Source organism: Ochotona curzoniae, unplaced genomic scaffold (assembly GCF_017591425.1).
Source record: "Ochotona curzoniae isolate NIBS_2020 unplaced genomic scaffold, NIBS_Ocur_1.0 scaffold_2587, whole genome shotgun sequence".
NCBI lineage: Eukaryota > Metazoa > Chordata > Mammalia > Lagomorpha > Ochotonidae > Ochotona > Ochotona curzoniae.
In genome coordinates this window covers 1,410,979-1,430,905 of record NW_024467096.1, presented here as the reverse complement: position 1 = coordinate 1,430,905, position 19,927 = coordinate 1,410,979, and the positions used below count along the sequence as shown (strand labels likewise).

General features: G+C 41.6%; 1 protein-coding gene across 3 annotated transcripts in view; it reads left to right on the top strand.

The window, feature by feature from the left end:
* The first annotated feature begins 1,477 nt into the window (after nt 1–1,477).
* The window catches only part of POLQ (DNA polymerase theta), a 97,464-nt gene continuing 79,014 nt past the window's right edge, over nt 1,478–19,927 (top strand). For 2 of the 3 annotated variants that reach the window (XM_041002882.1, XM_041002881.1), the window contains exons 1-9: nt 1,478–1,640; nt 2,178–2,357; nt 4,679–4,809; nt 6,977–7,133; nt 8,564–8,672; nt 11,771–11,990; nt 15,221–15,368; nt 16,076–16,222; nt 17,209–17,421. In XM_041002882.1, coding sequence (XP_040858816.1) covers nt 1,478–1,640; nt 2,178–2,357; nt 4,679–4,809; nt 6,977–7,133; nt 8,564–8,672; nt 11,771–11,990; nt 15,221–15,368; nt 16,076–16,222; nt 17,209–17,421 — 1,468 coding nt within the window. The remainder of the gene's footprint in view (nt 1,641–2,177; nt 2,358–4,678; nt 4,810–6,976; nt 7,134–8,563; nt 8,673–11,770; nt 11,991–15,220; nt 15,369–16,075; nt 16,223–17,208; nt 17,422–19,927) is intronic. The other variant, XM_041002883.1, reaches the window with a different exon arrangement.

Genomic DNA, 19,927 nt, shown 5'->3' with positions numbered 1-19,927 from the left:
CAGCATGTGTTATCAGCACTCTTTTAAGATCTTTATGCAGTGTTGCTGGGGAAGTGGGTGCAGAGTGGCTAAGCAAGTTGTCTACAATCAAACAGCAATAAAATCTTTTTTTCAAGATTAATTTTTATTGGAAAGTCAGATATACAGAGAGGAGGAGAGACAGAGAGGAAGATCTTCCACATGATGCTTCACTCCCCAAGTGAGCGCCACAGCCAGAGCTGAGCCAATAGAAGCCAGAAGCCAGGAGCTCTTCTGTGTCTCCCACATGGGTGCAGGGCCCCAAGGCTTTTGGCTGTCCTTGACTGCTTCCCCAGGCCACAGGCCACAAGCAGGGAGCTGGATGGGAAGCAGGGCTGCCGGGATTAGAACTGGTGCTCATATGCGATCCTGGCAAGCACAAGATGAGGACTTTAGCTGCTAGGCCACTGCGCCAGGCCCAGCAATGAAATCTTGAAGTCTATGTTGACTGCCTTCAGACTTGGCAATGTTAACCCCCTGCTACATTGTATATCACCAAGGTCTAGGCCTGCAGTCTGAATTAGGAGTCCTTTAAATTTTTTTGATAACATTTTATTTATTTCCTGAGCATTACTGCACTTTAAAATTATTAATTAGTACAATATGTCTCCTTCTCTGGAGTCTGACAGTAGGAATTTTTTCATATGTCACATACCCAACCTGTTCCTTAATAACTGCTGAGGGCACGCATGGAAAGGAACAACGAAAAGGCTTCTTCGTGGAGTAACGTCTCCATCTTGTGGAGTACTTGAATATTGCCCATTATTATTATTTTCAATCAGAAACCGGAATGGATGGTTAAGTACTACTTCCCAGACTCCCACTGAAGTTTTCTTTTTAAATTCGACTGGCCACTCTAGTGTTCCAGAATGGCGCAGCTCTTGCAGGACAGGTTGTCTTCTAGCCTGGCTTATGTGCAGATTCTTTTTTTTCTCTCTTTTTAGAAGCATTTTTTTAATGCTATTTATTGGAAAGGCAGATTTGGAGAGCGAAGGCGAGACAGAGAGAACTTGGTTCATTCCCCAGGTGGCCAGCACGGACAGAGCTGAGCCGATCTTTCGGGGTCTCCCTCACAGGTGCAGGCTCGCAAGGCTTTAGGCCATCATCCTCCACAGCCGCAACACGGGCCGGAGTCCAGGTGGGATCCCGGCACTTGCAATTCCAAGTTTCAGCCACTGAGCCATCGCGCCGGATCCTGAAGTGCAGGTTCTAACTTGGAGCTAAGGAGGGAGGCCAGAGGTCGGAGCCTCTCCTTCCCTTCGACTCTATGATTCTCTGGTGGACTCTCTCCACGGACAACTCGATGGTTCCTGGGAGGTCTGGGTGTCCGAGTTTCAAAACCGTGGCGGGAAGATGGCTGCGCCCGCAGTCTTCAGGCCGGGCTTCTGCCGAGTGGGAGGGCGGTGGGACGGCGGTCTGCCCTGAACGCCCCAGAAGAAGAAAAAGAAAAGAGATCGCCATGAACCTCCCGCGCCGGAGTGGGAAGCGGCTGCGTTCCGTCTCAGACTCAGACTCGTTCTCGGCAAGCGGCGATGACAGCCCCGCCAGCCGCCGGCTCCTCGCGGGGCCCGTGCTGAGCCCGCCGCCCGGCCTCGGGCGCAGCCTGCAGGACCGTGGGGACCGTGGGCGAGGTGGGCACTCGGGCCGGAGGTGCTGTGTGCCAGCGGCCTGCGTGGCTTCGGGGACCGCAGGTGACGGCGTTCAGGAGGCTTCTAGGGTCTTTGGACCCGATAGGGTTTCCTCGGTGGTCCAGATCCTGTCACCTGTCACGGGGTGGGGAGTGTCTTGTCTGGGGTTTGGAGCCTGCGACGTGGAGCAGCGCCTTTGGGGTTCCGAGGAAGGCTGAGTGGAAACTGTAATGTTTTCTCGGGTTGGCTGACTTCTCTGTCTTAGCTTTGCCGTGGTTGCTTGGGGGACGGCCAGCATTCTTTATTGTGTACAGCACAATTTCCTGCATGGGGTTTAAGTAGACTTTTTTTTTTTTTTTAATTCCGTGCACTAAATAGCGATTTACTCTTCCAGAAGAGCGTGGTCAGTTACTCAACAACTGCCTGCGGTTAAGATGCACCTTGAATAGCTTCGTTCTGAATGCCAACATGGTGGAGCTCATGTGTTAGATCTCAATTAAACTCTTGGTTTCTTTTTTTTTTTCCTGAAAGGCGCATGCGGACAGACACTTCCTGATGCTGAAGTTGACAAGCTGCTTCTGGCCAACTGGGGGCTCCCTAAGGCGGTTTTGGAAAAATATGACAGTTTTGGTGTAAAAAAGATGTTTGAATGGCAGGCAGAGTGCCTTTTGCTTGGACAAGTTCTGGAAGGAAAGAATTTAGTTTATTCAGGTATTCAAATGATTCAAATGATTGCGACTAATTATGTGATTTTCAGGATATCAGCGTGAAGGGTGCTCTGTTGAGGAAGTTATGATTTTATAAAAGGGGATGAGATTGTGCTTTGTAGTTAAATGGAATTTAAAAATATGCGAAAAGTCAGGGCTCATCGTACGTATGTTTAAATTTTGAGAGTTTCATTGTGGGGCTTTGTGGGGAGGGGGCAAGAAAAATTTGAGTTTGAAGAGTTAGCAATTCTTCCTGTGTTCTGCTTGACAAACGTATGTCCCTGAGTGGAGGGGCAGTGGGAGATGGGAATCTGATCTTAGCTGCTTTTCATGATATAGTTGCCTTTATGCATTGATCTGCATATGCAGGATTGCAGTACAAAATTCTATATAGTATACTTAAAGGAAGATTTATGAATTTCAAAGGGCAAGTTTCACATACAGTTTTTAAACTATGCTTTCTACACTAATGTTGGATACGTTTAATAAACTACAGGTTTTTTTTTTAAAGATTTATTTATTTTTATTGGAAAGTCAGATTTACAGAGAGAAATAGAGACAAAGATCCTCTGTCTGCTGGTTCGCTCCCCAAGTGGCCACAGCGGCTGGAGTTGAGCCGATCCAGAGCCCGGAGCCTGCTCTGGGCCTCCTAAGGCTTTGGGCCATCCTCCATTCCCCTTGCAGGCCACAAGTTGGGACTGGATTGGAAGTGGAGCAGCCGGTGCACAGGCCAGTGCCCATATGGAATGCTGGTGTGTGCAATGCGAGGACCTAGCCACTAGGCTACCATGCCAGGCCCTGATAAGCTGCAGTTCTTTTGGGGTCAGTTTTTTCTAAAATAGTGTTACCTAGAATTTTTATTTATGGTTACAAGAAAGACTTGGAGGATTAGCTTACATGGGTACATATAAGGTCAGGCTGTGTGGAGTTATAGACTGGTTGGATATATTTTTTTTAAGGTTTATTTTATTGTTATTGGAAAGGCAGATCTACAGAGAGAAGGAGATACAGAGAGAAAGATCTTTCATCCACTGGTTCACTCCCCAAGTGAGCCACAATGGCCAGAGCTGAGCTCGATCTGAAGTCAGGAGCTTCTTCGGGTCTCTCACGTGGGTGCAGGTTCCCAAGACTTTTGGCCATTGTCTGTTGTTTTCCCAAGCCAGAGGCAGGGAGCAGGATGGGAGCAGGATGGGAAGTGAAGCAGCTGGGACGTCAATTGGTAGCTGTATATAGGGTGCCAGTGTTGCAGGTGATGTCTTTATTTGCTGTGTATGCCACAGCTCTGACCCTGACTGGTTGGACTTGAAGGCTGTCAGTTACTGACTGTGTAACCGTGTGTATTACAGAGATTATGAAGGTATGTGTGAATCATTTCATGTGTATGGAAACTTGGAACAGTAGTAGTGGCAGTTAGTGGCATTGGTGGAAACACCTGAGCCATTTCGGTAGCTTAACCCAAAGTTTGGTTCTAATTCATCACTCTGGTCATGAAATCACATGCCCACCAAGTCCTGTGTCTGTTACCTTAAGTGCCACTTGACTTTGATTTTTTTTCTTGAGTTCATTAAATGACACATTCTATTACCCTCTTTCTTGCGTTGCCTGGTAACTGGTTTATCTTTTTCTTCTGCTCTTACCTTGATTGTGCCTCGAAGCAATCTTTGTAAAGTGTAAATGTGATTTTGTTACCCCCTTTCAGAGAACTCTTGGGTGACTCTGCATTGCTTCAGCATGAAGTCTGATGCTTGACACAGGACCATAAAACTCTTCTTCATGTGGCCCTTTCAGAACCCCTCCATCACTCCGCTGGGGCTGGGGCTCCAGACTTACTGAGTTTCCCTCTGTCCTCTGAGCACACCAGGCCTGTGAGGACTGTTTCTTGTGCTTGCCATTCCTGTTACTTTCTTTTTTCCTCCCATCTTTCTTTCCCTTTTGTAAGTTCTAAGTTTCCTTTCTATACACTCTGTATAGCCCTTCTCCCTTTACTTCTTAGAGTTCCTATCATTCTGTATTCAAGTTGTTTATGGTTTTCCTCAAACTGAGGCTTTTCGCCAATAAAGAATCTAGATAAAAGCTGGACAATCAGTAATATTCATCATTTATTGCTGGTATAAATATTTTTTTACTGTCCATTTTTTAGGGTAGGGCTTTTAGGAAACTGATTTGAAATTAGGGGCACTTCAGGGAATGAAGATTCCAGTGCTTAGTGGAGGGCTTAATGACAGGTTAGCCTTAGTTTTTGTAGTATGGGAATGTACGTAGACATTAATGCAGTATACCAAATATTACTTCTCTTTATTGTAACTGTGTATGATTGTGTTTTAGCGCCTACAAGTGCTGGGAAGACTCTTGTTGCAGAATTACTTATCTTGAAACGGGTTTTAGAAACGCAGAAGAAAGCTTTATTCATTCTTCCTTTTGTTTCTGTGGCTAAAGAGAAGAAATATTATCTCCAGGTAATGTTTTGTTACTATACTTTAAGTAGTCAAAGGTCTATTATTGGCAACTTTGGCTTCACTTATTTGAAATAAGATTGTAAAAGTTGAGTGAACTTGGGCCCCTGCATCCATGTGGGAAGACCCAGAAAAAGCTCCTGGCTCCTGGCTTTGGGTCAGCTCAGCTCTGGCTGTTATGGCCATTTGGGAGTGAATAAGCAAATGGAAAATCTTTCTTTCTCTCTCTACCTCTCTGCTTTTCAGATAAAAATAGATATTTAAAGAAATGGGCAAAGACTTTAAGTGGATAATAAAAAAATGCTGCGTGGAAAATAGTATTTTTTACTTCCTCTATGTAGGTTCCCCTCCCCTAAAAAAAGATTTAGTAGGTGTTTGAATTGCAGAGTTACAGAGAGAGAATGTGAGTGTGTGAACCTTTCCATTTGCTACTTCACTTCCCAAAAGACCGCAGTGATTGGGGCTGACCAGTCTGAAGCTTAGAGGCTGGCACTCCGCTGGGACTCGCGTTTGCGTGGCAGGGGCTCAAAAACTTGGGCCAGCTGCTGCTGCTTTCCCAAGCGCATTATAGGGACCTAGTTCGGAAGTGGAGCAGCCAGGATTCAAACTGAGGCTGCTATGGGTTGAATCAAAAGAGTAAGTAGTAAAAATCATGTAAGTTTTGTATACTTTTCCTTAACAAGTGAACAGAATACTTCAGTCAGTATATTTGGAAATTAAAAGCCAGTATTCTAACTGCATAGCAGCAGACTGAAAAATGGAAAGGAGTGCTTTAAGGAAGCATTCCTGTCCTGAGGGCCATTTGAAAACATTAAGGGATGAAGGACACGATCTCCAGGTCTGCTTTCTCGCCTGTTTTCCAGAAAATATTTTATTCAAATATGTTAGTAGTCTTTATGAAATTTTTATAAGTGTATTGTGTTAATTTGTTGGAGTAAATTCAGTATTGTGATTTCTGCATTGAAAAAAACAGTGCATTGGAGTGGAAAGATCCCAGACACATGGGCCATGTTCAAGTCTGGAATGGGCTGGGAGGGGAAAGGTGTGAGAAATGTTTCTGCCCCACTACCCTAGGGAGGGGATTGGTTACATGTACCACCCCCAGGTCCACGCTGGGAGGAGTATCTCCTGGAGGAGGGGCAATTGATTGACAGGTGTGTCGTGTTTGCCTATAGTGGGGGAAGTATGGCGTCCAACCTAGCAGTCTCGTTTCACTCCTTCCTTTAAGATTTCAAATCTTTAACTTAGGGGTATAGGGCTTACTTATTCGAGATTCAGAAATCTCTGTCTCATCGTGGATCCCTCTTACAAGCCAGAAAGTTTCTGGAGTGGAATGATTTTACTGATTTTACAAAAAGTCTGGGTTCTGGTCCTAGTCTTTTCACTGTGTCTCCAGTCTCACACACACCCCGCTGGGAGTTAGCTTTTCCTTTTAAAGTGAAGCTATTGATCCTTTGCATTGTGGGCTAACTCAATAAACAATCAAAAAAATTATTGAATGAACAGTTCTAAAATTCTGTGGTTCTACAAATCTTTTTAATGGTTATTTCAGAGGCCAAATAGCCTACAAAGCTGGTCCTACATGGTAACATCCTCTCAACTTAGACCCCAAGTAACAAAATGATGAAAGGATCCTTTGTATTGAGAAGGTATGTTAGTTTAAAGTTAAGCTAAAGAAATTAGTATCAACAACCCACTGAAAATACCTTTAAAATTTTTTTCTTCCACTGCATAATAAACCTGGTCCTTAGCTGGATAATAAGACCATTTTCCTCATCAAGTATAAGATATTTTCTTGAGGTATTATGTCAGTGTTAAAAAAAACTAGCTAGTTTCTTGTTTACTATGTTAAAAGTTTTAGGCTTAAGATAATTTTTCTTCAACTTTAACTTCTGTAAGTAGCTCTTAGAATTTTGTAGAGCATTAAGCACCATAATTGAAATGGCATACTTGATTTAATTTGACTTTATCCTAACAGAAATCCCTGTTCTAAACTTAATTATTTTTTTAGTATGTTATTCTAAAAAAGAGCAAGTGTTTCTTGGCCAAGAGCAGTTGACAATAGTTTTGATAAATGTTTAGAGATAATTGTCTGTGTCCTCAGATAGAACCAGTGTATCCCTCATACATTTTGAATTGTCTCACCTGGGTTTCTTTTGACTCAATCCAGAGTCTGTTTCAGGAAATAGGAATAAAAGTAGATGGTTATATGGGCAGCAGCTCTCCATCAGTGCGCTTTTCTTCCGTGGACATTGCTGTTTGCACAATTGAGAGAGCCAATGGTCTGATCAATCGTCTCATAGAGGAAAACAAGCTGGATCTGTTAGGTAAGACAATGAGGGAAAAAATAAAGTTCTGTTGCTATTTCTGACGGAATGGAATAGAACTGCTGTAATTGTTTTTATATCCTTGATGTTTTTCTGTTTTTGTTTTCTACATCTGGAGGCAAGAGCTACATCTGTCATGTCAGGAAGTTTATGTAAACTAAAGTTTTGATTTCTGCTGCTGTCATTGACATTCTGCCTGGTGCTTCTGTATTTCATCAAACATCTAGGAATGCCCTTGAAACCACAATAATTTCCCATTACTTCTTTCCTGTATGAAGTATACCAGGGACAGAAACAAGCACGTTGGGCTGGATCTACCAGCTCTGCATTTAGTTTGTGTGTTACACTGTTCTGGTTCTGTGATGTTCAGAAAAGGCCTGTGCCTTGAAGCTACTATTTGCCAAGGAAGTGGTCAGGAGCCTCAGAAACTGATGGTGCCTTTGGACTGGGAGGATTTAATCTGCAAATACTTTCTCCGTTCATGCATTTTTTTTTTAAACTCTAAGGAAAGGCCGTGATGTAGCTTTAGCAATAGGATTATTATGGTTGTAGAAGCAGCAGCAGAAGCAGCAAGAAAATCAGTTGTTCATTGAGATCCTGGTGAATTTAAGCAAACTATTGTAGCACTGTGATAGGGTATGGGTGGCAGATGGGAATCAAAGATTTGTAAGACAGGACGCTGCCCTGTGAAGTTTGGAGAGAGAAATCACCGTCAGTTTCAGAAGTAGTTATAACTTGTGACTATGAACTTCAGCATCTTGAAGTCTGTAATAGAATCTTACTATATTCATTGTACTTAAAATGGGCATCAGTGCCTGTGGAAGCTGATCTTATCAAAATGCTTAAAAAAGGATATTGGTAAATAATACGTTTTCAGTCATTCTTGGGTGTTATTCCAAACACATAGACTGGGTTCAGTTCTCTGAGAAGATAAGGGTGTGCATATGATCTTATTTTGTAGTGGGGTGATCCCCTCACCTTTAGGGAAAAAAGGGTTGAAAAATGATCTGTTGGCATCATCTTTTTTTTTCCTCTTGTCATTTCTAACTTAAGTATATAGTTGCTTTCCCACAGAAAAATAAATATACTGAGTGGCTAATGTGGATGTCTTCTGTATTTTGTTGCATGTTTATTTCTGTAACTGCCAGTTTGAGGCATCTGAGTAGTAAAAGAGATTTGCTTTGCATTTGATTAGTCCTCAGTAAGCTAATCAATGATTTTAAGATCCAGAATACACTGTAATAGGTCAGCTTATAATATCTGAAATATGTTTGGAAATACTTGCCTGTTAATGTGGAATCTGCTTTTTGTTTTACGGTTTTAAATTTGCGTTAATAGTATATAATGACAGCTACTTACTGTAGAAGTTTGCTTCTCAAAAAAATGTTGTGAATATGAATTGTGTTAAATTCTAGTGTACAATTCTTTAGGAATGGTGGTCGTGGATGAGTTGCATATGCTGGGAGACTCTCATCGAGGGTATCTGCTGGAACTTCTGTTGACCAAGATCTGTTACATTACACGGAAATCAGCCTCCTGGTAAGTGCCTGAAATAACTGAGTTCTTTAGATTCAGAACAGTATTAATAAAGTATCTGTGAAAGTTCAGGAGTGTAAAAGGAAATTACACGATGGGACCAGTGTTAGGGATGAGTAGATAAAGCCACTGCCTCCAGTGCCAACATCCTATAAAGGTGCCGGTTGGAGACCTGGCTTCTCCACTGCCAATCCAGCTGTCTGCTAACGCACCTGGGAAAGCAGTGGAAGATGGTCCAAGCGTGTGGGCCTCTGCATCCATGACATGGGAGACCTGGAAGAGGCTCCAGGTTCTTGGCTTTGGCTTGGCCCAGCTCTGGTCATTATGGCCATTTGGGGAGTGACTCTGCAAGTGGAAGATCTTGCTCTCCCTCTTTTTCTGTAAATCAGCCTTAAAAAAAAATAGAAGATAAACCTTAAAAACAAAAAGACTAATTAAAAAAAAATTACAACAAACTTGTGTATAATAGGTCATTAATGGTCCAAACAAAGTACTGCAGCCTGAAATTTTAAAAATTATTTTGTAATAACTTTTTTTTTAGGAATGACTATTTATTTCAAATATAGACTTAACAGAGGTAGGAGAGACAGAGAGAAAGAGAGTGAGCGAGCTATGTCCTCTATCCTGAGAGAGAACGCTGTGTCTTCTATCCATTGTTTTCACTTCCCAAATGGCCACAAGGGCCAGACCAGGGCCTGAGCCAGGAACTAGGAGCTCTATCTGGATCTACCATGTGAGTGACAGGGGTCCAGGGGTGTCCTCTGTTGCTATTTCACTTGTGCTAGCAGGAGGCTGGCTTGGAAGTGGAGCAGACAGAACTCGATTGGCAGCTATATGGAATGCTGGCATCACTGATGGTGCTTAAACCTCTCTGTAACACAATGCTGGCCCCATAAATTTAAATTTCTGACTGCTTGTCAGTTTATTTCAGTGTACACATTTTTATTACAGATTTGCAAAAAATTTGGTTTTGTTTGAAAGAGTTATACATAGATAGAAGAGAGAGAGAGATATCTACCATCTGCTGGTTCAGTCTCTAAATGGCTGCTATGGCTAGAGCTGGACTGATGTGATGCTGGGAGCCAAGAGCTTTTCCCAGTCTCCTGTGTGGATGTAGAGGCCCCAGACCCGCAGCCATCCTCTACTGCCTTCCCAGGCCAACAGCAGGGAGCTGGATCAGAACTGGAACAACTGGAACTAGTATTGGTGTTTGCATGGAGGAATACTAGTGTCACAGGTGGAGGATTTTCTAGTGTTTGAGTTTGTATATTATGCATGGCATCTTCAAAGTGTTTGTAGAAAATAGATATCATGAAAAAACTGCATGGGTTTCAAACATTTTTTTGGTACCAAAATAAATTTATTTAAGAATAAATTGTTTTTTTACCTGAAAACCAGAGTTATAGTGAGAGAGGAGAAAAGCTACTGAAAGAGGGAAGGAGGGAGGGAGAGAAACAGAAAGATCTTTTTTGTCCCCTGGTTCATTCCTCAAATGGCTGCAATGGCCGGGACTGGGCTAGACCCGAAGCCAGGAGCTGGGAACTTCACCCATGCCTCTCATGGGTGGCAGGGCCCAAGCCAAGTACTTGGGTATTCTTCCGCTGCTTTCCCAGGCTTGTTAGGTGGAAGCTGGATTGGCAGTGGAGCAACTGGGACTCGAACCAGTGCCCGTATGGATACCAGCACTGCAGATGGCTACTTACCCTGTGCAAGTCTGTGATGGGTCTTTAACTTCTTTTGACATGTCTGAAGAAGAAGTAGTTTAAGATGCTAGGAAAAGAGCCATTATCAGATTAGTATAAATTCTGTGAGAATTTGAGACAATAACAAATATTTAGTCAGTGATGAAGGTTTGGGATAATAATAGTGAAATTATTGATGCTTTACAAAAGTTTATAGGTATAGTGCCTCAAACTGTTCAGCAGTTTACACATTTTTAATTCATTTTATGATGGGATACGATGATGTGGAAAAGAACCCTGTAGCAGTAGCCCATCCTCCCTGATGTGTGAGAAAAAAATAATCATTTGCACCATAATTGAATAGGACTGGTGCTTAACAGAAATAGTCATCAACAACCAGAGACAGCTTGTACAATTCGGACTGAAAAATTAAAATTAGGAAAGCTTCTTGCTTGACGAGTATCAAAATTATTGTGCCTAGATTAGCTACAGATGAGAGTGAGCTTTCAGTGCAAACTTTGAACAATTTAAACGGCTTGGGTCAAGTTGCTAGGGAATTTTTTGGGAGAATTGTAATAGAAGATGAGACAGTGCTTAACCAGTATAGTCCTAAAATCAAATCACAGTTAAGGTGGTGGCAACCAAGAAGGGGTGCTAGTGGTGCAGCCAAAATGTAAGCGGACAAGCCTAGAGCAGAGGCCATGGCAGCAATTTTTTGACTTAACCTAGTCACAGTGCAAATTGGAAGATGGTTTGAGCTGAAAGTGTAATAAAAACCTCTCATAAGATTTGTGCACTGAAGCTAATGTTTTTAAAGAAAAGCTCTTAATGTGAAAATTGTTAATGTTATTGAAGAGGAAAGACCAAAAATTGATACTTTATCTATCTAGAGAACTTAGAAAAAATAGTAGAGTGATACCAAAGTTTAAGAAAATAAATGAAAAAAATTCATGAAAGAATAAAGCAAGCACACCATACATTCAAGTAATTCTACAAGCAAATAAGAACCCAATGTATCAATGGGTAAGAACTTGTATTGGCATTCCCATGAGAATATTCAGATGTCCCCTTTCAGGGAAATATAAACTCCTCTTCGAAGAGCTGTTATGTCACATACTCTCTCTATTAGTTAACATTGAACAGACTGACAATTCCAAGTGGAAGCAGGATTGTGGAGAAAGAATACATACATGTGAGTTGTAGGGATGTATATTTTTGGAAAGTAGTTTGGTCTCGTGTACTAAAATTGAACACAGTCTCTGGCTTAGTCATCTGGGACTCAGTGATCTTATTCCTAGATACAAATCCTTAAGAAATGCATGCATGGGTACCAAAGGACACAACCAAGAATATTACTAAGAGCATTACTTGTTAATTACTGCATCTCTTTTGCTAAACACTTCCATTTGTGTTTTATAGCCGGTCGGGTTTAGCCAGCCCTCTGTCTAATGCCGTGCAGATTGTGGGCATGAGCGCCACTCTTCCCAACCTGGAGCTTGTGGCTTCGTGGCTCAATGCTGAGCTCTACCACACGGACTTCCGGCCTGTACCACTTCTGGAGTCAATCAAAATTGGAAATGCCATATATGACTCCTCAATGAAGCTTGTGAGAGAATTTCAGCCCCTGCTACAAGTGAGGGTAAGTCAGGAGTTTTACATCACTCTTAGCAGTGTCCTTGTGTTTGACAGCATTTTCTAGCAAGTTGTTAACAGTTCTCAAATTTCTCAGAAGTTGCAGAAGTTGCAAAGTCATTGAATGTATAGTCATTAATATTAAGCTGATTGGTGTCAACTTAAAGAATTGGCAGTGATGAGAGTGGGAATGTATTTGAACCTTTAAATAATCAGCATTTCTTGATGCGTGATATAAACAATAAAAACTTCTGTGGATTTTTCTTTTTAAATGGGAAAGGTGTTATGGTTTCACATCAAATACTAATGTGGAAAATGAAGTTTTGTTGCTTCGTGCATTGATGGTGGGGTAGAGAAGATGCCGCTTGGGAGTCAGGCATCTTAGGTGTGACTGTGATGTTAGCTGAATCACAAAACCCTCTGGACCTTGTAGATTGTAATCCTTTAGTAAGAATGAAGAATGATTTTTAAAAACTGTGTAGCACTTAGAAAGTGCTTGGTCAATAAATGTTCTCCCATACCCCTAAATGCACTTGAGACATTTTAGTTGACAGATTTTTTTTTTTTTTTTTTTTTTTTTACTTTTTTGAAGCTTGACTCTACTCCAGAGGCTAAAGAAGTGGCTGATCTGTGGAGTGGGACAGCTCTATTTTAATGCAGATTTGTGCCTCTGGATACTAAAACATTTTAAAGTTGAGAATAGGACTAAATTTGTGTGTACGTGTGAGAGAGAATGTCTTTATGGTTATGGGCTCATAGTCTCTGCATGCTTTGGATAAAATGTAGAGTGCAGAACAAAGTAACTATTTTATTTGGCATTTATCACCTCAATAAATATTTATATGAATATGTATTTACTGCTGTATTCACCTTCTCCTTACCACGAGTTTGCTCCTTTTTGTTTGTTTGTTTGTTTTCCCATGTGTTTGCTTCCACTTCCTTTGAGCTACTTTCACTTCTGACTTACTGCTTCTGAACTTATGCACCTTTCATCAGGAGCTAGTGATCTATTTAAAATGAACATCAGGGCCCGGCGCGATAGCCTAGTGGTTAAAGTCCTTGCCTTGCATGCCCTGGGATCCCAAATGGACGCCGGTTCTAATTCCAGCCACCCCGCTTCCCATACAGCTCCCTGCTTGTGGCCTGGGAAAGCAGTCAGGACGGCCCAAAGCCTTGTGCAACCTTGTGGGAGACCTGGAAGAGCTCCTGGCTTCAGATTGGCTCAGTTCCAGCCGTTGTGGCCACTTGGGGAGTGAATCATCAGATGGAAGATCTTCCTCTCTGTTTCTCCTCCTCTTTGTATATCTGCCTTTCCAATAAAAATAAATAAATCTTTTAAAAAAATGAACATCAGTAATGCCACTTTTCTGTTCAAAATCTTGCAATGACGGTTTCATTCAGAATAAAAGCTTTACAAGACTACAAAATCTGACTCCCCTGCAGAGGTCACTCCTGTGTCTGCTGTTCCCTAATGTGCCGCAGTCACCCATTCGTGCTCTTCGTTTGGAATGCTTCCCCTCAGTCATCTGCAAACTTTACTTTTTAACCTTTGGATCTTTTTTCTTTTCTTTTCTTTTTTTTTTTTTTTTAAGATTGATTTACTTATTTTGGAATGTCAGATATACAGAGAGGAGGAGAGGCAGAGAGGAAGATCTTCTGTCTAACAATGGCCGGAGCTGAGCCAATGGAAGCCAGGAACCTGAAGCCTCTTGTAGATCTCCGACGCGGGTTCCGGGTACAGGGTCCCAAAGCTTTGGGCCATCCTGGACTGCTTTCCCAGGCCACAAGCAGGGAGCTGGGTGGGAAGGGGCCGCCAGGATGTGAACTGGTACCCATATGGGATCCTGGCATGTGCAAGGCAAGGACTTTTAGCTACTAGGCTACCATAGTAGGCCTAACCTTTCTTAGACCTCTGTGACCATTTTATCTCAATTGCACTGTCCTCCTATTGTTGTTTCTGTTTCCTTTCCTGTTTTATTTTCTTGTTAGACTTTTCAAATAGAACATACTATGTGCTTTACTTTGTTTTGTTACCATCGCTTCTATTGGAGTTGAAGCATTAGTGAGACAAAGCTTTCTTTCTGCTTCTTCTCCCCATCTCCAATGCCTGAAACAGTGTCTGGCACAGAGTAGTATTTAATTCACTTAGTGAAGAGTGAATGGGCAGATAAATTAATCCATTTACAGCCCCGATATAGGGGGTTGCCTAAAGTGTATTACTTTTCTTTAAGATAATGCCACCTCTCCAGTTCTCAGCTAAATCATTTATCGAAGAACCCCTTCTTTCTGATTTTTCTGTCAAATTTCTATAACATAGGTGTTAGCTGTTTTCCTGCCACAAACCCGAGATGCCAGACACAGCAAGTGAGCCACACAAGAAGTCTTGATTTTGGTGGAAGAGGTAGCTGAGAGAAAGTAGGAGCAGGAAGACAGAAGAGCAGGGGAGAGGGAGAGAGGAAGAACAAAGGGAAGAGGCACCTATGTAGCCTCGAGGTATGTTAGGGAGTACAGGATTAGGGATTGGCTGCTGGAGGGGGATAACTGCCCTAGGGGGATTGGTGGAGCCCAAGGTCTCTAGCTTCCTTAGGCAAGTGGGCCTTAAGGGGCTGGGGCCTAGGGGATTTAAGGTAGTGCTGGGTAAGCAGCTATTCAAGGTGGCCTCGGGGTTCAGGACGGCAAGGTCAGTCCTGGGGTCGCTGTTTGAATAGCTCCTTACAATAGGAGCCCTCAAGACACTGGATTCTTTTTTATGATTCATCTATTGCTGTATTTTGCACTTGTTTGCTTAGAACTTTGCTTTGTCTCTCAGTCAAGCCATAAGCCTGAAGATTAGGGGCTTAATGTTTTCACGCTCTTTTGCTCACCATTTTACCCCATTCCCCGAGGGCTGGAATTCAGTAAAAAGAAGTTGAATGGACAGGAACAACTAGGGTGCTTCAGAAAGTCTGAAAAAATGGGATTAAAAAATAAGCTTATTTGATGCAAAGTGTTTTTTTTTAAATGTACATTCCTATGAAATTTTTGATGACTCCCTGTTTTTCCTTCTCATCTTGTATCAAAAGGTTTGTGTTTAATTTTTTAAATGTTTTCTTTGTCTCTGACTCCTGTTTTTTTGTTTGTTTGTTTTGTTTTTAGTGACTTTTTAGTGAAAAATCTTTCCACATGAAGCAAAGTGATTTGAAGATGATGTGAAAATGTTTGGAAAGCACCACTAAAATGGCTGTTTTTCTTTTTTAGGGAGATGAGGACCATGTTGTTAGTTTATGTTATGAGACCGTTCGTGATAACCACTCAGTGTTACTTTTCTGCCCATCAAAAAAATGGTGTGAAAAGTTGGCTGATGTCATTGCCCGAGAGTTTTATAATCTCCACCGTCAAGCAGAGGGTGAGTTGAGAATGGAATGTTAGTGATTATGCCTGGTTCTCTTTCATCACTGCTGCTTACTGAGTACTCTCTTCCCAAAACTGCTTTTGTGCGTCTGACCCTCTCCTGCCCGTGATGGGTAAGGACACTTGTTCAGGCTGATCGTCTTCAGGGTTTTAGCGTCCTGGGTTTATGTAGGAAGTTACTTGTGGAGAATGTTACAGAGAACATTACAGAAAGGTAATGTGTGATGATTAACAGATAGTGCCAAGGAGGCTGTGACAGTTTTCACAGAAAACTAGGTTCCTGGCTGATACCCATGATGCTGCATAGGTTATGTATTTAAATAAGAAAGTCAGGGGGCAGAGAGGGCTGATGCAATGGCTCAATGGCTAACCCTCCCCTTCCTTCAGCTGATCCTACAATCAGCCCTGTAGGCTTCTCTTCACCCTGAGACAGTTTCCTAACTGACTTACATTACAATTTTCTGCGATGATTTACAAATTCTTCATGTCTAGGTCATAATGCATAGCAATGATGTGACAGTGTTCACGGCTGAGAGGTGGGCAGTGCTGCTTGAAAAGATCTGTCAGTAATTGTGCTTTGCAGCAGTTTCTGAGCCTTTTTTTTTTTTTTTGCATTTAGTTCTAGCCTCACTTATGCAGGAAGCACTGGAAGATGTCTAGCTAGAGCTGCACAGTGTTATTTATTTATGTTTTGGGTTATAGGATTGGTAAAACCACCTGAATTTCCACCAGTGACTCTGGAACAGAAGGGACTCCTGGAAGTGATAGACCAGTTGAAACGTTTGCCTTCAGGACTGGACTCTGTGTTACGAAAAACTGTACCATGGGGAGTGGCCTTTCATCATGCAGGTATTCATATTTATACTCTGTTACTAAAAATCTTCTCTCCCCAAATCCCATCCTTTTTATGTTTACGTGCATTTATTCTTGTTAAACTTAATATTCTTCGATTATTTTCAAAACTTGCATGACCAAAATTAAGAGTTAGAGCAAACATGTTAAAGTTTACTTATTTGTTTAATATATGCATACTAGATTAAGATGTTTTGAGGCCACTGGGGAAGTGAATTCTAAACTTGTTACTTTTAATGAGTTCTGTTTAGAATACAGAAATTCTAAACCTTTCTGTACTTTGTTTTCTTAAAATTTAGATTGGGGTAGCACTTGCAAGCCAAGTCTTTGCCAGTCTATTTCCTTTTGTGTTAAGGAGTACTGAAATATTTGCTCAAATATATCAAAATCAGATTGATGTTGGAGATTGTCTTATGGCCTTTGGAAAGGGTTAGAAGTATCTGCCAGTCATATGGTTGAGTTGTCAAAATTGCAATAGTTTGAATGTCAATGAATTAATGTGCTAAGCATATGATGAAGAACGTATAGTTTCTAAATTAGGAATTTAACCCCTTTATCTAAAATTAAAAATATGCTTAAAGTTAGATTTTTATATATACATAAAATGGGTTGGCAAAGTATAATATGTTGGTGCAATCTAGCCTGTTTGTGTAAATTAAGCTTTATTGGAATACAGTGATGCCCATTTGTTCTGTGTCTGCTTTCATGTTGCAGTAGTAGGGCATAGGCAGTGCAACAGAGACATTTATTCCACAAAACATAAACCAAGAAAATTTTGCTGCCTCCGGGTCTAGAAGATGAAATATACTGGAGGTGGCAGATGATACTCATTTCTTTGTTTATAGTAACGATTGCTTAGAGTAACCTTAAGGAGCTTGTAGCAGATTCTCGGACCCATTTGTAAGTGATCAAGAGTTACATTTTCCTTGTAGGTTAACCATTATTTAATGTTATATAATACAGAAGCCCCTTTGTCTTTAAAGGCCTTACTTTTGAGGAGAGGGATGTCATTGAAGGAGCCTTCCGTCAAGGGCTCATTCGAGTGTTGGCAGCAACTTCTACTCTGTCTTCTGGGGTGAATTTGCCTGCACGTCGTGTGATTATTCGGACTCCTGTTTTTGGTAGTCGAACTCTAGATGTTCTTACCTACAAGCAGATGGTTGGTCGTGCTGGCAGGAAGGGTGTAGACACAGTAGGTAAGTGAGCTTCAATATAATTGTAATAGCATTACCGGAAGACTGTGTGAAATTTGACTAGTACCTGGCAACTTGTTTCTCCTCATACTGTATTTCTTTATTATATACTGTACTAATGCATTTTTGATTCATTTAATATTTATATTAAATATGTTGTAGGAATGGGGTCCCCAGCTTATCTTACCCCAAGTTCTTGTCCTGGTATGAGAATTCAAGGCACTGACATATATAATTAATTACGTGTAAGAAGGAAAGCAGGGTTTAAAGGGTTAGTGCATAATGAAATGTGAATGTGGGCATACTGGCTCCAAGAGGAAAGAATGTCCACTGTCCCCACCAAAGTTCCCTTTTTTGAGTAGGAGGTGGGGACTTAATTGAAAATCCAGTGGGGCAGGATTTGGGCAAGGCTTCAGTGCAAGTGATACTTTCTGAGGAGTTGATTATGGTGTTTCCACACAGGGCTGTCTTCACATGGTTGTCATGGTGTCTTGTGTGTAATGAGGCAGCGAGGCTAAGGTGCATGAGCAAGTGGGTGTACTGAGCCTGCAGCCATGTTGGATCACCTTTGAAAGGAGTGGTGTTTCAGGCTGTGCTGGGCTCTGCTGGTACTACTAGTCTCAGCTCCTTTTCTCCAATTCCCTGCCTAGCCTGATCTGTGTTCATAGGTCAATTGTTGGTGGCTACGTACGTAAAAAGAAAATTTTCTTTTTTATTATACACAACAAAACATTTCATAGTTGTGCAAGTCAACATGACTTTTTATCCTATAGGTGACTGGTCCAGAGGTCAAAGCGGGAGGCACTGTCACCTTCAGAACTAGAAGCTTTATATCTTGTGTTTTTCTCTCCAAATTAGTGCTGGCTCTGAGAATATCTTTCAGTTTCTTACCTTGCACCAGTAAATGATGTTATTACCAGGCAAAAATTTTATGTTAAGCAATAAAAGACTTGAATCAAATATTAAGGCAGCAGCAAACCTAATTTATAATCTGTGCTGCACATCATTGGGTGACACGAAATTGTTATGAGCCTTCTGACATTAAAGAACCTTGGGAGGCACATTGCCTGTCACTGCATCTTTCTTTTTTAGGACATAATCAGCTCTAGTATTACACAGGCGAACAGCTTTGAGGCTTCTGAAGAGAAATTAGGAAATCAAGTAGAAATGGGAAAACCTTGGGAGCATAGGTGGAAATTTTGGGCACAAAAGCTGAGTAGGTTCTGAGGAAGCAACTTTTAGAATAAAATGACTTGGTATGTTAACTCCCCAGATCTAGTCAGTCCTCAGTGTTAATCAATTTCCTATTTGTGAATTTGATCACTCACTAGACTATTGAAAACTCCCATATCAGTTCCTTAGGGGACCTTTTGGAAATGTGCAGAGCTGTAAGAAATTTGAGTCCTTCCAAGAGCACTTTGCTGGGGTCTGGAGGCAACCTCTACTTTTTGTTTCAACTTTCTTATTCTAAGCAACTGTCCTTATGTTAGTCTACCTAATCCCACTTTTTCACATTTTTTTTGTGATTACTTTGTTGAAAATGACCCCCAACTATGGTCCTGAAGTGCTATGTGATATTTCTTAGGGAATTTGAAGATGTACCTTCTGGAGAAAATAGTGTAAATGCCCTCCCTCCAGGCATAAGCTATCCCACTGTTGGCTTTGAGCTTACTGTGAAGAATCAATAATGTATATATTTAGAAGCACAGCAAAACAAAGTTTGTGTTGATTGATTGACAATAGTGTTTTACTGCAGGCATGCATGGTTGTATGATTCCTCTATTCTCTCTGCCTCAGTAATTGAGCACTCATTGATATTCAGTTTTTGTGGAACATAAATGCCACAGATAACAAGAGTGGCTGTATGTTGGTGACTGGACTAGGTAGAGTTCACTCCTATAAAAAAAGGCTAATTTAATGCGAAAGGTGGAGGTTGGGCTGGCATTAAGGCACTGTGGGTTAAGGTGTCTCCTGCAACACCAGCATTCCATATGGGTGGCATATGACCCAAATGCTTGAGCTCCTGCCAGCCATGTGGGAGACTGGGTGGAGTTCCTGGCTCCTGGTTTCTCTTAGCTGTTTGAGGAGTGAACCAGTAAAGGATGATCTCCTTTTCTCTTTCTGTAACTTTGCCTTTAAAATAAATAAATAGGTCTTAAGAAGAAAAAGAATTTAGAAGTTTCTGTCTTTGTTTTTGCAAGGGCCTCAGCTGGGTTAGGCTGAAGCTAGCAGCTTTATCTGAGTCTGCCCTATGGGTACAGAGACCGTTTTGCTGCTTTCCCATGGAAGCAGGGAACTGATTCAGAAACAGACCAGCCAGGGCTTGAGCCTGCATCCAAATGGGGTGCCACCATTGCTGATACTGGCTTCGCTTGCACCACAGAGCCAGTCCCTGAGTTTATTTTCTAAGCATCAGTACTATTGCAATTCATGTGAGACTGATACAGTGGATTTGTTGTGTCAGGGACCTTGTTTAATGTTTTGTTTTTCTATCTTCAGCAATATAATT